Genomic DNA, 15,415 nt, shown 5'->3' with positions numbered 1-15,415 from the left:
TTCTGAACCTTGACAGGCAGACAGAACGTTGGGTTGGGGATAGTTCTAAACAGCAAGGTCAGTTTACTTTCCCAAAAAAGAAAACCAGCCTCTGGAAATAGACAGGAAACAGAGGGGTTTTTCAATGCTTGAGCGAGGTCAACATCAAATGCATTCCTCTTAAAGGGCTACATGGTCAATCTGCTGTCTGCATTGTCTGTGCAGCATTTACGGCCTCTGCAGAAGTCAGGACATTCATACTTTTTGCGGAGCAGCGCAGAATTGTTGTGAAGGAAGTTTTCAAGGAAGTGAGTTTCTGATTATACAGGACTTCATGTCAATGCAGAGCTACAGTATACAGAGCCCTCTGTATTGATACAAAATTTGAGGCGCATGGTGATGCGCTATGGAACTCAATGGCGCCTCCGATCACATTTTCGGATTAAGCATAAATTGGCTCTTACAAGAATCACACTAAACCCAAATATTTTGATTTGTATAAATTATAGCGGCTTATAAATTACATTATCAAGTACATTATACAATAATGTGTTGTCCCACAGCTTTGGACCACTGATTTAATAATTGTTATAAATGTGCTCTGCAGTACCATAGGAGACTCAGCTGCAACTGTTGTCTTGAGGCCATTAGTAGTCTGCTTTTACAGAAAGTAATTCCTTGACAAATGACTTCCTGTCCATTCTTATACCCCCCCCCCCCCCCCTTCGCTCTTGAACATCACAATTGGCCATTTCCTGGAAATTCCTGATGCTGACCATTATCAATGTCAGATCTGCACAAAATTGAGGAAATACATCTTTATATAATCATCAGCAAGCACAACCTCACTAAACAAAACATATCAAACTGACAAACAGCATTCTTCAATATTCATATGATCTCAAAAGCGTTTTAGTTTAATGAAATTGTTGAAAAATATGATTATCTCCTCTTGTCAGAAACTAGGAGTATAGGTGTACTGTGTACTGCACCTGTCTGTGTTCATATCGAACATTAATTTTAATGATAATACAAATAAAAAGTAGGCAATAAAACTGGAACCGCAAATGTAAAAAAAAAGTTACATCTTCTATTTAACATTTGTGCTAACAAGAAAACAGCATTGATCTCCATTCAGTAATTCCATTAAACGTTAACTGTCGACCCATGTGAAAGTTAGTCCAGTCGTTGACTCAAGTGATGACATCAGAAGATAGGAACGCGCGCCACGCTGGACAATTTCCATATTCTGCGTCACGGATGGACTGGGGAGGCGTAAACTGTCTGAAAGCGACAGTTAGTTCTCTATGCAGCAACAGAGAAGGAGACCAAACATACATACAGGTTGATAATAATACGTGTTCAGATCTAGAATAAACGCTTTAGGCTACATTAGTAAATCTGTTCATCTTTATTGGACTTCATTACAGTTCTGCGAGAATGTTTTTCAAAGCCGTTCTATTCCTGGCAGGCGTGCATGCGGTTTCAGGCGTTTTTAACGGTGAGTAGAATTCGCCTGATTCGTGATAAAATGTATTACATACAACGAATGTGTAGCCTACACTTTTAGGCTTTTCTTGTCTGAAATAACTCTCCTTTTTATGATGCAAGAAAACAGGTTGAAATGTATTGCGATAGGATTTTAGAAGTGGTCTTGTTGAACACCAATTTATTGACAGAACCAGCATTTTATCAACAGCGAAAAGTAGATTTTAAAGAAAGTTGTTCCAATACCCATGTAGCACCTCTCATTTTCAGGACACACATTATAGTCATCCCATTTTCAAAGGGATCCTATAGGAACTTCAAACAGTCTGTTTCAGGTCCTCCATAACACTGAGCTCTATGACTATTATAATGTACTGCAGTGCTACACACCTATTCCCATGTGTGACTGACTTGCGTCTCTGTATTGTTTTTCTCCACAGGCAGCTCCATCGTGAGGACCTTTGCCAGGAGGTTAGTCACGGAAGGGTCCGTGGTCACAGACGAGCCAATAGATCTAGACCTACTGGACTACTACCCAGACATAGACAGTAATGGGACTGGAGTTGGACTAAACAATGTGTCCGGACCGGGAGAGAGAGTTGGGTTTATAAATGGGTCCAGACTGAGACCATTGGAACTGGGCTCTGCCAGGAATGCTACAGAAGTCTGGTCTTACACAATCTCTGTTATGGCCAACAACTTCCTCACAGGCCACCTCTCTACCATCTTCATCCCGACGCTTTACACCTTCATCTTCCTCATCAGCGTGCCTCTTAACATTGTTGCCATGGTGACCTTTGCCCAACGGATCCGGCCCATGAAGCCAGCAGTGATCTACATGCTGAACCTGGCAGCCGCCGACCTGCTGTTCGCCCTGCTGCTGCCCTTCAAGATCGTCTACCACTACAATGGCAATGACTGGGGCTTCGGCGAGGGGTTGTGCCGCCTGGTCACTGCGGCCTTCTACTGCAATATGTACTGCTCCATCCTCCTCATGACCTGTGTCAGCGTGGACCGCCTGCTGGCAGTTGCCTACCCCATCAACTCCCTGTCCTGGAGGAGCCCCCGCAACGCAGCCTTGGCCTGTAGCGCCATGTGGATCCTGGCTGTGGGTGGCTCGCTGCCTCTTGTCCTCTCACAGCAGACAGTCTACTACAATCCACTGGATATCACCACCTGCCATGACATCCAGGACCTGGAGCTGTTAGAGGAGCAATACGTCTTCTTCTTTCCTACACTCTCCTGCACCCTCTACTTCCTGCCGCTGTTCGTAATGGTGATCTGTTACTCCCGGGTGGTGCAAGTGCTCAACAAGGCTCCGTGCGGTGTTGTAGGTAAATACAAACCAGGGAAACCAGACATAATGTACTTAATTTGGCTAATCTGCTTCTTAATCTTGATGCAGCAGGTCTGTTTAAAAAATACACCTCATTAGAGGATAATAATATTTTCCATTGTAATTTGATCTGATCTAGGCCGTTCAAGGCAGAAGGCGCGGGCTGTGGTGATGGCGGTTACCGTGCTTGTGGTGTTCGTGGTCTGTTTCACACCCACCAACTCCATTCTCCTCGCTCACTACCTCCAGATCGCTGGGCAGGTGGGTGGGGAGCCGGACGCTACCCACGTGGCCTACCTCGTGTCACTATGTTTGGGGAGCATCAGCTGCTGCCTGGACCCCCTGGTCTACTATTTTGGCTCGTCCCAGTGCCAGAGACAGCTGGAGGCGGCGCTGGGATGCCAGGCGGTCACTGAGGGAAGGAAGAGTCTGGCCTCGTCCTCTGGTTCCTCCAGGACCAGCACCAGGACCAGAATAAGCACGAGGACCAGCACTAGGATTACTAAGGTGGATACCTTCCAGGCCAGCCTCAGCAGCCAGTACAAGAAACTCCTGGTCTGATGGATGGAGACACAGAGAGCTGTTTCTTTTTCACTGACAACAATTAAAAATATATATTTAGTATATGCTGTATTCCCACTGTTTCAGACAGTGCAAGATGCTTCTGGTCTGACAGATAGGCTAGGCTACTTCTGAGGAGAAAGAATGGATTTGGCTTGTATGATGAATTCAGTCAGATATTCATCCATAGGTCTGGGTTAGCTATGCCCAACTGTAAATATGAAGAGATACACGTTGTTTCAGACAGTGCAAGAAGCTGCTGTCATGATTGTGATGGGCCAAAGTTGTTTCTGCCCTGTACACCACTACAGTACCAAGAATATATATTTAGGGTAAGAGAAAAGGAAAATGTAAGTTTTGTGAAAATGTAATGGATAATACAATTTTTAATCTTGAAGCAGGTTTAAATTCCCCAAAACGATTTATTTTAAGTTTGATGGTCTGCGATAAGGGAATAACAAAGGAGTCTTTATTCAAGCCTGTATTGTACCATTTCTTAAACGCTCACTGAACAATACAAGGAAATGCTTTCGACGCAAGCTGAGTGAGGTCACTGCTATGCCTGCTGGCCATAGAGATATTTACTCAGCATTGTGAAATGTATAGCCTATGCACTATGTTGTATAGAAATACCATGCAGTTTATTAGGTACACCCATTCTTGTACCAGGTCGGACCCCCCTAAGCCCCCAGAACAGCCTGAACTATTTGGGGCATAGAAAGGTTGCACAATTTGCATAAAGAGACCTAACGTGTGCCAGGAAAACATTCCCCACACCATTACACCACAGCCACCACCCTGTACCATTGACACCATGCAGGATGGGGCCATGTACTTATGCTGCTTACGCCAAATCTCGACTTTGCCATCATCATGATGCAACAGGAACCAGGATTTGTCGGCCCAGGCAATGTTTTTCCACTCATCAATATTCCAGTGTTGGTGATTACGTGCCCACTGAAGTCGCTTCTTCTTGTTTTTAGCTGATAGGAGTGGAATCCAGTATGGTCGTCTGCTGCAATGTTTTTAGAAACTTTTACAAATGACTCAAGACATTTCATCTTTTCATTTTTAATTCAATAAGTATTCAATAATTTTGTTATGGCAAGCCTAAAAATTTGCTTAACATGTCACATTACAAGTTGCATGGACTCACTGTGTGCAATGCCAGTGTTTAACATGAATTTTGAATGAGTACCTCATAGGGGGGTCCGACCTGGTACAAGATGGATGTACCTAATCTGTAAGGTCCCTCAGTCAAGCAGTGAATGTCAAACACAGATTCAACCACAAAGACCAGGGAGGTTTTTCAATACCTTGAAAAAGAAGGGCACCGATTGGTAGATGGGTAAACATAATAAAAGCAGACATTGAATGGTGTATCAATACACCCAGTGATACAGGCGTAGGAGCGAAGCCGAGGTGGTGTACCTTAATAAACTGACCACTGTGTGTATATTATCACTCAAATAACTTTAGCTCACACTCATTATTACTAAATATTCAATTTGTGTGAATGTATAATCTATGCATTCAGAATTGGAAGAGCTGCTTGACTACTCAAATACCCAGACAAGTCGAGCAAAACGCGTCAGAGCAGGTACTATGCTGCGTACAGACACTTGCGCACGCAACGATAGAAATATAACGTATTGCGGTACTAATTTGAGAGTAAGAAGTGCTGTGATGCCCCCTATTGGTGTGAATTATACATCAAGGCAAGTACATTTACAGCACTTTGTCACAGTCCTGCATGTTGCATTACGTACAGCAGGTGGCGCTACATATATATTTAGTACATTCAGTGGAATTTATATTTGGTCTGGAGGATAACATTAAATGAACAAAAATATGAAATGGTCTTAAAGAAGGTATTTGTGCCATACTGTTACAGAACATTACAAAAAACAATGGTACATGTTTCAAATAAAGCTATCTGATTTTTTTGTGTGTGATGATGTATATTTTGTTTGTGGTTTAATTTCTTTAAAATGAATTTAAGGACTATAAATAATGGGCACAGAGGCATTGTGAATAGCTGAAATATTGAGTAATACGTGTTTATGCACACACACTGGCAGTGACTCACCAATTTTGTCTCATAATTTAAGGTAGTTGACCAAATTAATTCCACATTAAACCTTTTCATTTAGATAATTCATTTCCATTATGATTTGAAGACAATAGGTCAGATAACATTGTTACTTCCTGTCCTTTCTTCCCATCACCACCATTCCTCTCCATTCCATTCCTCTGTTTCACCTGTACAAAGAAAGAGAAAAGCACCCGAGAGTCCTCAAGCAAATAGCCATCTGCTCTGTTTTATGGCCCAAACAGAGATGCTAGTGACTAACTCAAACAAAAAGATCAAACTGTTGTAACTTCCACTGAGCCTGCCCTGAGTACACTGGACCTGATGCAAGACACACCACTTTCTCCTTAGTCTCATAAACCTTTGCTCTGTGTTGCAACTGGGAACATAACGACAGAGAAGATTGCAGGAGACATCAGCAGACAGGGAATCATATTCTTTAACTGTGAGGAAATATTCTTGATGCACTCCTCTTTTCCACTGAAATGCTATCCCACTATTAACTAGCCTACCTACTACACATGCTGTTAGGCCTACTCTACCACAGTGCTGAGCTATACATTTCCTTAGGCCTATGCTTGTAAAGGAGGCACATTTAAACATCCGTTTTTCTGCAGTTGGTAGTGAAGGCACAGCTCTAGGATTAGTTTATACCTTCCTCAACTTCAAGCCTAGGTGGAAAAATATAAAACTGACCTTAGATCAGTGTCTGAGGGCAACATCTGGACATACTACAGCTTGCTCAGGCAGTCAGCCTGAACAACACAGGTGTGCATGGTCACGTGTCTTATAACATTACGCAGGTTTTTTCTTCTCACCTGTTATGTAAGGAAGGGGTGTGGTACCCTACCTCTTCCGTTTACTTCAACGTCGCACAGACAAAAGGAATACACAAACGCGTGTATCAGCATTCAACACTCTTCATACATCGCAGATAGATCAATATTGGAAAGTTTTGTGGAAGTTAACATGGGTTTTCAGTCACATTGGTTAAAACTTATATTTTTATTTACCTGCGTCGATCTCTGTCTGTCTCAGAAAAATGGTAAGAGAAGGCTTTCCCCCTCTATTTCTCGTTATTTGTTTTTTCCCACCGTTCAGATACACGTTAGGATATTCTTTATTGCTTTGGACAATTTATTGTGTCGGATTCCCTCTTATCTGATTGCTTTGAATGCAGAGTTTGTGAAATACCACAAAATGTGATGATATTTCCAATATCGGTGTGGTTACAAACGTCAAAGCATCAATGAGTGATGTCATCATCTCACATGGCAATGGGCTTGTTCAACATTGCTGCGACCGTGCAGGCGACTGCTTACTGACTTATCTACAAATCACCTTGCATTTTTTATTTTAATTTTTTTATTCCAAAATCATGGCATTAATATGGATTTGGTCCCCCTGAACTCATCTGGGAAGGCTTTCTACTCGATGTTGGAACATTGCTCTGGGGATTTGCTTCCATTCAGCCACGAGCATTAGTGAGGTCGAGCACTGATGTTGGGCGTTTAGGCCTGGCTCGCAGTCAGCGTCCCAAATTCAACCCAAATGTGTTCGATGGGGTTGAGGTCAGGGCTCTGTGCGTGCGGGGCAGTCAAGTTCTTCCACACCGATCTCGACAAAACAGGAAAGGGCCTTCCACAAACTGTTGAATGTTGGAAGCATAGAATGGTCTAGAATGTCATTGAATGCTGTAGCGTTACGATTTCTCTTCACTGGACCCAAGGGGCCTAGCCCGAACCATGAATAACAGCCCCAGGCATTATTCCTCCTCCACCAAACATTACAGTTGGCACTATGCATTGGGGAGGGTAGCGTTCTCCAGGCATCTGCCAAATCCAGATTAGTCTTTCGGACTGCCAGATGGTGAAGCGTGATTCATCACGCCAGAGAACGCGTTTCCACTGCTCCCGTCCAATGTTGGCGAGCTTTACGCCACTCCAGCCGACGCTTGGCATGGTGATCTTAGGTGTGCGGCTGCTCGGCCATGGAAACCCACTTCATGAAGCTCCCAACGAACAGTTCTTGTGCTAACGTTGCTTCCAGAGGCAGTTTGGAATTCGGTAGTGAGTGTTGCAACCGAGGACGGATGATTTTTGCGCTATGCGCTTCAGCACTCGGCAGCCCCATTCTGTGAGCTTGTGTGGCGTGGATGAGCCGTTGTTGGTCCTAGATGTTTCCACTTCACAATAACAGCACATAGAGTTGACCGGTGCAGCTCTAACAGGCCAGAAATTTGACAAATTGACTTGTTGGAAAGGTGGCATCCTATGACAGTACCATGTTGAGTCACTGAGCTCTGCAGTAAGGCCATTCTGCTGCCAATGTTTGTATATGGAGATTGCATGGCTGTGTGATCGATTTTATACACCTGTCAGCAACTGGTGTGGCTGAAATGGCCGAATCCACAAATTTTAAGGGGTGTCCATAACTTTTTATATATGGGGTACTTCTACTGGTCCATTTTTTTTAAAGCTAGGACTCTGGTACACAGCAACAGCAGGATCGCTCCAGTACAGTAGGTAGCAGTAATGCACCATATCGTTGGATGCCAACGGCCAATAAACCCCACAGAAAAAGAGGCGGAGGCAACAACAGTTTATAGTTAGCTAGGACAATTGTAGATACTGTCCTCTGCCCCAGCCTGTCAGTCACTCTTTTCCAGCAGTTCTGTTAACAAGGGTGAGAGCAGGTGTTTAGGAACCTGGGTGCTAGCTAGCTAGTTAGCAAGCTAGTACTTGTTACACAGCATGCGGGAGAGATAGCTAGCTAGCACACCGGTAGACTGTGTACTTTGCCCCCCGCCTGTCAGTCATTGGTTTCCTGCAGTTCTGTTAATGATGGCGAGGGTCAGTGTTGTAGGTGTTCGGCAGGTGTTTAGGACACTGGGTGCTAGCTCGTTAGCTAGACTCTGGTACACAGCAGGTGGGATAGATAGTTAGCTGGCAATAGCTAGGATACCGGTAGACAGTGACCTTCGCCCCTGCCTGTCGGTCACTGCTTTCCCGCAGTTCTGTTAACAACAGCGAGGGTAGATGTTCGACAGGCGGGAGCGAAGGACACTGTGTGCTAGCTAGCTGGCAGACTGGGAGTGACAGTACCAGTGTCACTGGGAGTGACACCGGTAGCTAGCTAGGACACTGGTTGACTGTGTCATTTGCCCCCTGAAAAACTCAGATGGAGGAATGCCCACATGAAGGAACACCATCATATACACTATTGAGATTTTTTAAACTGAGAATTACCACTAAGGGGTATACTACAAAGCAGGATCAATGAGTTAGCCAGCTAACTTTCTGGTTCATAAAGAAAGCTACACTTAAATACAGTATGTGTTTTTGGTTGTTAAGTAGACATTGCCCATTTTAAGCTTATCCTTATTCTCCTTGTTCCTACTTTTTGTTTACCCCTCTGGCGTCTTATTAGTTGATTTCAAATCAATGTTTACTTTTGATATAGTTTACATAAGTACAATAAAAAAGTAATAATTGAGGCATCTACCTGACAGCGAAGTAAATAAGTCACAAATGTCTATTGTATTCAAATGGCATACATTCTAACCTCATTGTTGGAAGTCCTTAAGCAGCCCTGTTTATAATCCCCTTGTTTCTCGCCTCTTTCTCAGAGCGTAATGCTGCCGTTGACGACCGAGGATTCTCAGGGAACGAGACAATGGAGGGGGTAGGGGTCTCCCTTACGGGCCTCATGGTTCTGGACAGTCATCTAACCACGGTGTTCCTCCCCATCGTCTACATAGTGGTGTTTGCTGTGGGGCTGCCCACCAACACCATGGCCATCTGGGTCTTCCTGTTCAGGACCAAGAAGAAGCACCCTGCCGCCATCTACATGGCCAACCTGGCTCTGTCTGACCTGCTCTTTGTCATCTGGACGCCTCTGAAGATCGCCTACCACTTCAACGGTAACGACTGGATCTATGGAGAGAGGCTGTGTAAAGTCCTGGTGGGCTTCTTCTATGGGAACATGTACTGCTCCATCCTCTTCATCACCTGTATCAGTGTCCAGCGCTACTGGGCCATTGTTTACCCCCTCTCCCAGGATTGTAGGAACAACCATGTAGCCATCGGTGTCTCGGTCGCAGTCTGGGTGGGGGTCTGTCTGCTGACCACCCCTCTCTACCTCTATGACCAGACAGTCAAGGTGACCAACCTCAACATCACCACCTGCCACGACGTCATCCGGCCCAGCCAGATTAGCATGGCCGTCGGCTACTTCCTGACCATGGGAACCCTGGGATTTGTAGTTCCCACTGTGGTGTGCGTGGTGGCCTACGTTCTGATGCTCAAGTCCCTAAGGAACTCAATGACGGACAACAGCATCTCCAAGCATCGGCGCAAGGCTGTGGTGCTCATCATTACTGTGCTGGTCATGTTCCTGGTCTGTTTCACCCCCAGTAACATCATGCTGCTGGTGCACTACTCCCTCCTGCTGGCCGGAGTAGTGAACGATGGCTACGGCTTCTACATCACCACCCTGTGTCTGGCCGCCCTCAACAGCTGTGTGGATCCATTCATCTACTACTTCATCTCAGAGGAGTTCAGGGAGCACGTGAAGAACACGCTGAGGTGCCGAAGTGAGAGGACAGTGGCGAGGATGAGGGTCTCGTTCAGCGCTCTTAAGTACTCCAAGAAAAAAAGCACCTACACGTCAGACTCAGGGAACACACAGAGCTGCTCCTGTTAAGGGGGTTGTCATGTGGAGATGGAAGTTGGCTGTACTGATGTTTTTAAAGTACTGGACAGGTGAAAGAGGAAGAGCTGGTGACCATCTGCCATGTTGCTTTCACCTGACTTGTTTCATCATTATTAATGGACATGGTGCCATTTTAAACTGAGTTGCAACCCCAGACTACTTCATATTATGTGCTAGTGTTACATTGACTTCTCTTCCCTCATACATGATATTTACATGGAGATTTTGTTGGTTTTATATAGAGGGCAAAATTAGTAAGAGTGATGAGGCAAATAGTTTTTATTCCGTGTTACTGATCCATCCTCCACGTTTAGACAATCAGATGTCCATTAAGCTTGGTCCAGCGCGGAGCTCTCCAAAACTTTCAACTGAGTTCTCAGTGCCCTGCACTGACCCTTCACTTCTTTAAGTGAGCCATTCACATACAGTACCTAGTGAAAGTCTACACACCCCATGCACAGTTATGGCATTTTCTACACCACCTGCTTGACATTTTCAAAGTGAAAGAAAAAGTATAGAACATTTTTGAAAAAAATAAACAAAGATGTCTTGTTTGTATTCACACCCCATAGTTAACACTTAGTGGAAGCACCTTTGGCAGCAATTACAGCTGAAAGTCATTTTGAATAACATTCTACCTACTCTTAGCGTAACATATCTGTTGTTTTTGTCAAAATTGCTCAAACTCAGTGCAGTTGGTTGGGAATCATTGATGAAGGCAAACACAGTCTTTGATTTTCAAGCAGATTTAAGTCAGGCTGGAAACTGGACCCCTCTGAAACACTCAACACCTCTTGGAATGCCATTCTGGTGTGTCTTGTTATTCAAATTTCTGTAATTGTCCCCCTTGACTTTTTCCACATTTTGTTATGTTACAGCCTTATTCTAAAATTGATTAAATCGTTTTTCCCCCTCGTCAATCTACACACACTACCCCATAATGACAAAGCAAAAACAGGTTTTTAGAAATCTTTGCTCAGTACTTTGTTGAAATCTTCTTTGGTATGACGCTACAAGCTTGGCACACCTGTATTTGGGGCGTTTCTCCCATTCTTCTCTGTAGATCCTCTCAAGCTCTGTCTGGTTGGATGGGTAGCATTGCCTCACCGCTATTTTCATGTCTCTCCAGAGATGTTCAATCAGGTTCAAGTCCAGGCTCTGGCTGGGCCATTCAAGGACATTCAGAGACTTGTCCCGAAGCCACTCCCACATTGTTTTGGCTGTGTGCTTAGGGTCGTTGTCCTGTTGGAAGGTGAACCATCGCCCCAGTCTCTGAGGTCCTGAGTGGTCTGGAGCAGGTTTTCATCAAGGATCTCTCTACTTTGCTCCGTTCATCTTTCCCTCGATACTGACTAGTCTCCCACAGCATGATGCTGCCACCACCATGCTTCACCGTAGGGATGGTGCCAGTTTTCCTCCAGACGTGAGGCTTGGAATTGAGGCCAAAGAGTTTAATCTTGGTTTAATCAGACCAGAGAATCTTGTTTCTCTTGGTCTGTGAGTCCTTTAGGTACCTTTTGGCAAACTCCAAGCGTGCTATCATGTGCCTTTTACTGAGGAGTGACTTCCGTCTGCCCACTCTAGCATAAAGGCCTGATTGGTAGAGTGCTGCAGAGATGGTTGTCCTTCTAGAAGGTTCTCCCATCTCCACAGAGGAACTCTGGAGCTCTGTCAGAGTGACCATCGGGTTCTTGATCACCTCCCTGACCAAGGCCCTTCTCCACCGACTGCTCAGTTTGGCCGGGCAGCCAGCTCTAGTAAGAAGTCTTGTTGGTTCCATTTAAGAATGATGGAGGCCACTATGTTCTTGGGGACCTTCAATGCTGCAGACTTTTTTTTTGGTACCCTTCCCCATTTCTGTGCCTCGACACAATCCTGTCTCGCAGCTCTATGGACAATTCCTTTGACCTCATGGCTTGGTTTTTGCTCTGACATGTACTGTCAACTGTAGGACCTTTTTTTATAAAGACAGGTGTGTAACTTTCCAAATCATGTCCAATTTTTACATTTACATTTAAGTCATTTAGCAGACGCTCTTATCCAGAGCGACTTACAAATTGGTGCTTTCACCTTATGACATCCAGTGGAACAGCCACTTTACAATAGTGCATCTAGGTCTTTTAAGGGGGGGGGGGGTGAGAAGGATTACTTTATCCTATCCTAGGTATTCCTTAAAGAGGTGGGGTTTCAGGTGTCTCCGGAAGGTGGTGATTGACTCCGCTGTCCTGGCGTCGTGAGGGAGTTTGTTCCACCATTGGGGGGCCAGAGCAGCGAACAGTTGAATTTACCACAGGTGGACTCCAAACAGGTTGTAGAAACATCTCAAGGATGATCAATGGAAATATATAAGGTGACTGCACCAATTTGTAAGTCGCTCTGGATAAGAGCGTCTGCTAAATGACTTAAATGTAAATGTAAATATACCTGAGCTCAATTTTAAGTCTCATAGCAAAATGTATTTTTTTTTTTTAATATATAAATTGGAAAACATTTCTACAAAACTGTTTTTGCTTTGTCATTATGGGGTATTGTGTGTAGATTGAGGATTTAAAAAAATATTTAATCAATTTTAGATAACCAAATGTGGAAAAAGAGAAGGGGTCTAAATACTTTCCAAATGCACTGTATTTACCTGGGCATTTCTCCTTTATTTTTCTTTGATCTTGACAGACTCCCCAGTATCTGCCGGTGACAAGCATACCCATAATATGATGCCACGACATTACTTGAAAATACGAGGGGTTGGTAGAATCGTATTTAAAATTATTTTCAGCTGTAATTGTGAAGACCTGCACAATCAAGACATAATAAATGTTTTTATGTTGTCTTTTACTTTGAAAATGTGGAGCAGGTTGTGTAAATTGGTAGAAAAAAACTAGAATGTAGTCTTGATTGTGCAGGCAGATACTGGGGAGTCTGTCAAGATCAAAGAAAAATAAAGGAGAAATGCCCAGGTAAATACAGTGCATTTTAGAATTTTAAGGCAGAACCTTTTGAAGCTGTTAAAGGGATGTGTAGATTTTCACTAAGCATTGTAAACCATGAATGTATGATATTTCTATCACCTATGCATATGCTCGTGAAGCTAATCTGATAAATAAAATGTAAATATTGTACATATTACATTTGTAATATTACATATTATGTGTAATGTTTTATTTTTCAATAGAAATACATAAGAAAAATGATATGGCCTTGGCTTTGTCAGCCGAGTGGCATTTACCAATGGTTCCCTTTCTGTTGTGACATGAGTTTACATAAACAACTACCAAGTAGAAAAGAGGAAATGCTGATCATTATCTTGAATGTATAGGAGAACTTTCGCCTACACCCTGAGAGATGTTCCAGCCTTAGCTAAAATGGCAAAGAGAACCAATACTAGATTGGCATAGCTCTGATTTATTTAGAAATAGGTTTTCTCTATCCTATAAGATTTGTCTGGGTTATCCTTGGAGAAGACCAAGCAGATTAGAGCTGTGTAAAGTAGCATTCTCAGCCACAAGCATACCTTCCTTCCCTGTTCAGACTCAAGAGGTTGTGAAAGCCAAGGGGAACTACTTTTATGCTTATCAAATCAAAAATCTAATTTTATAGGTTGCATACATTTAGCAGATGTTATTAGTGAAGGAGTACAGATTTGTAGGCAGCATATAAATATGGTGTTTCATACATTGGCATTTTTCCTATTGGCTTACTCACTCCCAAACCATATTACCCAGAGGTGTGTGGAAATTAACAGACACTCAAAACCATGTAATATGGGTGTGAGAGAGAGGCCTACTCAGGCAATATGATCTGATTATGGCAAGTTTCCAGGGGGCATTCCCAGACATTCATCCATAGCCAGTGACCATGGTACTCCTAAATCTAGGTTAGCTATGCCCAACTCTAAATATGAAGAATGGACATACACTGAGTCTATGAAACATTAGGAACACCTTCCTAATATTGAGTTGCACCCCCTTTTGCCCTTAGAACAGCCTCAATTTGTCGTGGCATGGACTAGAAGGTGTCAAAAGCATTCCACAGGGATGCCTGCCCATGTTGACGCCAATTCTTCCCATAGTTGTGCCAAGTTGGCTGGTTGTCCTTTGGGTGGTGGACCATTATTGATACACACGGGAAACTGTTGAGTGTGAAAAACCCAGCAGCGTTGCAGTTCTTGACACACAAACCGGTGCGCCTGGCACGTACTACTATACCCCGTTCACAGGCACTCTCATCCTTTGTCTTGCCCATTCACCCTCTGAATGGCACACATACACAATCCATGTCTCAATTGTCTCAAGGCTTAAAAATCCTACTTTAACATGTCTCCTCCCCTTCATCTACACTGATTTAAGTGGATTTAACAGGTGACATCAGTAAGGGATCATACTGTAGCTTTCGCCTATATTCACCTGGTAAGTCTATGACATGGAAAGAGCAGATGTTCCTACTATTTTGTACACTGTGTATGTATATTGTACATTTCCCTTGTTTCAGACCATGCAAGAAGCTGCTGGTCTGATTGACATGGACCAAAGCTGTTTCTGACCTGCACCCGACTACCAAGAAGATACATTTAGGGTAAGAGAAAAATAAACTGTAATGAATCATTTTCTTTTCTTTCTACTACATCTTGAATCTTTATCTTAAATATATTTCAGTTGAAGTTGGTTTATTGAAGCAGGTTTAAAGTCTCCAAAACCGTTTCTATGAAGTTTGATGGTCTGTGAAAAGGGTAAATCCATTTGAATTCAATCCCTTTTTGAACACATCACTTTTGATTTAAACCAAACTTTCCAGACATGTTTGCCAATGGGAGAAGTAGTCAGAAAGGGACTTTTTGGACCTGAATGCCAAAACAAAAATTGTAATATCTTAACCTTTAATGTCAATGATCTAAACTCAAACTCTGATATTTTTCATATTCGTGCATGTTGTAGTTGAGACACAACGTGCTCTTGAATACACGGTGGGTGTCATTGTTAAATCATTGAAGTAGAATTCATAGAATGGACCTACTTTATCCCTTCAGACCAATACAATTTTACAGGTACACCATTGAAATTGAAATTTGAACTTCTAATTACTACCACAGATGTCTATTCTATTATCTATATTTCTATTATTTCAGTAAGTTTCCTATGGAGGAACGACAGTACAATTTCAAACAACAGATATTCCCATTCAAGTCAGCATTCTTAAATGTGTGGACCTCCAACCATTTTAGTGGTAACGTTTGAAAATAAAAATTTCCATTG

General features: G+C 43.2%; 2 protein-coding genes across 2 annotated transcripts; both read left to right on the top strand.

Annotated features, from left to right (window-relative positions):
- Nucleotides 1–1,217: 1,217 nt before the first annotated feature.
- On the top strand, nucleotides 1,218–5,309 carry LOC115128873 (proteinase-activated receptor 1-like). Its single transcript, XM_029659003.2, has 3 exons — nucleotides 1,218–1,480; nucleotides 1,908–2,801; nucleotides 2,943–5,309. The coding sequence occupies exons 1-3, from the start codon at nucleotides 1,420–1,422 to the stop codon at nucleotides 3,362–3,364; spliced, it is 1,377 nt and encodes a 458-aa protein (XP_029514863.1). The 5' UTR covers nucleotides 1,218–1,419; the 3' UTR covers nucleotides 3,365–5,309.
- Nucleotides 5,310–6,319: 1,010 nt separating this feature from the next.
- Nucleotides 6,320–13,441, top strand: LOC115121110 (proteinase-activated receptor 2-like). Its single transcript, XM_029650144.2, has 2 exons — nucleotides 6,320–6,501; nucleotides 9,085–13,441. The coding sequence occupies exons 1-2, from the start codon at nucleotides 6,426–6,428 to the stop codon at nucleotides 10,158–10,160; spliced, it is 1,152 nt and encodes a 383-aa protein (XP_029506004.1). The 5' UTR covers nucleotides 6,320–6,425; the 3' UTR covers nucleotides 10,161–13,441.
- Nucleotides 13,442–15,415: the final 1,974 nt, after the last annotated feature.

This window comes from Oncorhynchus nerka, linkage group LG4 (genome assembly GCF_034236695.1).
Source record: "Oncorhynchus nerka isolate Pitt River linkage group LG4, Oner_Uvic_2.0, whole genome shotgun sequence".
In the NCBI taxonomy this organism is placed as follows: Eukaryota; Metazoa; Chordata; class Actinopteri; order Salmoniformes; family Salmonidae; genus Oncorhynchus; species Oncorhynchus nerka.
This window is presented reverse-complemented; position numbering and strand designations above follow the sequence as displayed.

Bases quoted from the DNA above. Each gene is read 5' to 3' on its own strand.
- LOC115128873 (XM_029659003.2), top strand. From the start codon at position 1,420: ATGTTTTTCAAAGCCGTTCTATTCCTGGCAGGCGTGCATGCGGTTTCA. The intron at 1,481-1,907 runs GTGAGTAGAATT...TTTTCTCCACAG, and splicing joins GGTTTCAGGCGTTTTTAACG to GCAGCTCCATCGTGAGGACC. The intron at 2,802-2,942 runs GTAAATACAAAC...GATCTGATCTAG, and splicing joins GGCTCCGTGCGGTGTTGTAG to GCCGTTCAAGGCAGAAGGCG.
- LOC115121110 (XM_029650144.2), top strand. From the start codon at position 6,426: ATGGGTTTTCAGTCACATTGGTTAAAACTTATATTTTTATTTACCTGC. The intron at 6,502-9,084 runs GTAAGAGAAGGC...CCTCTTTCTCAG, and splicing joins CTGTCTGTCTCAGAAAAATG to AGCGTAATGCTGCCGTTGAC.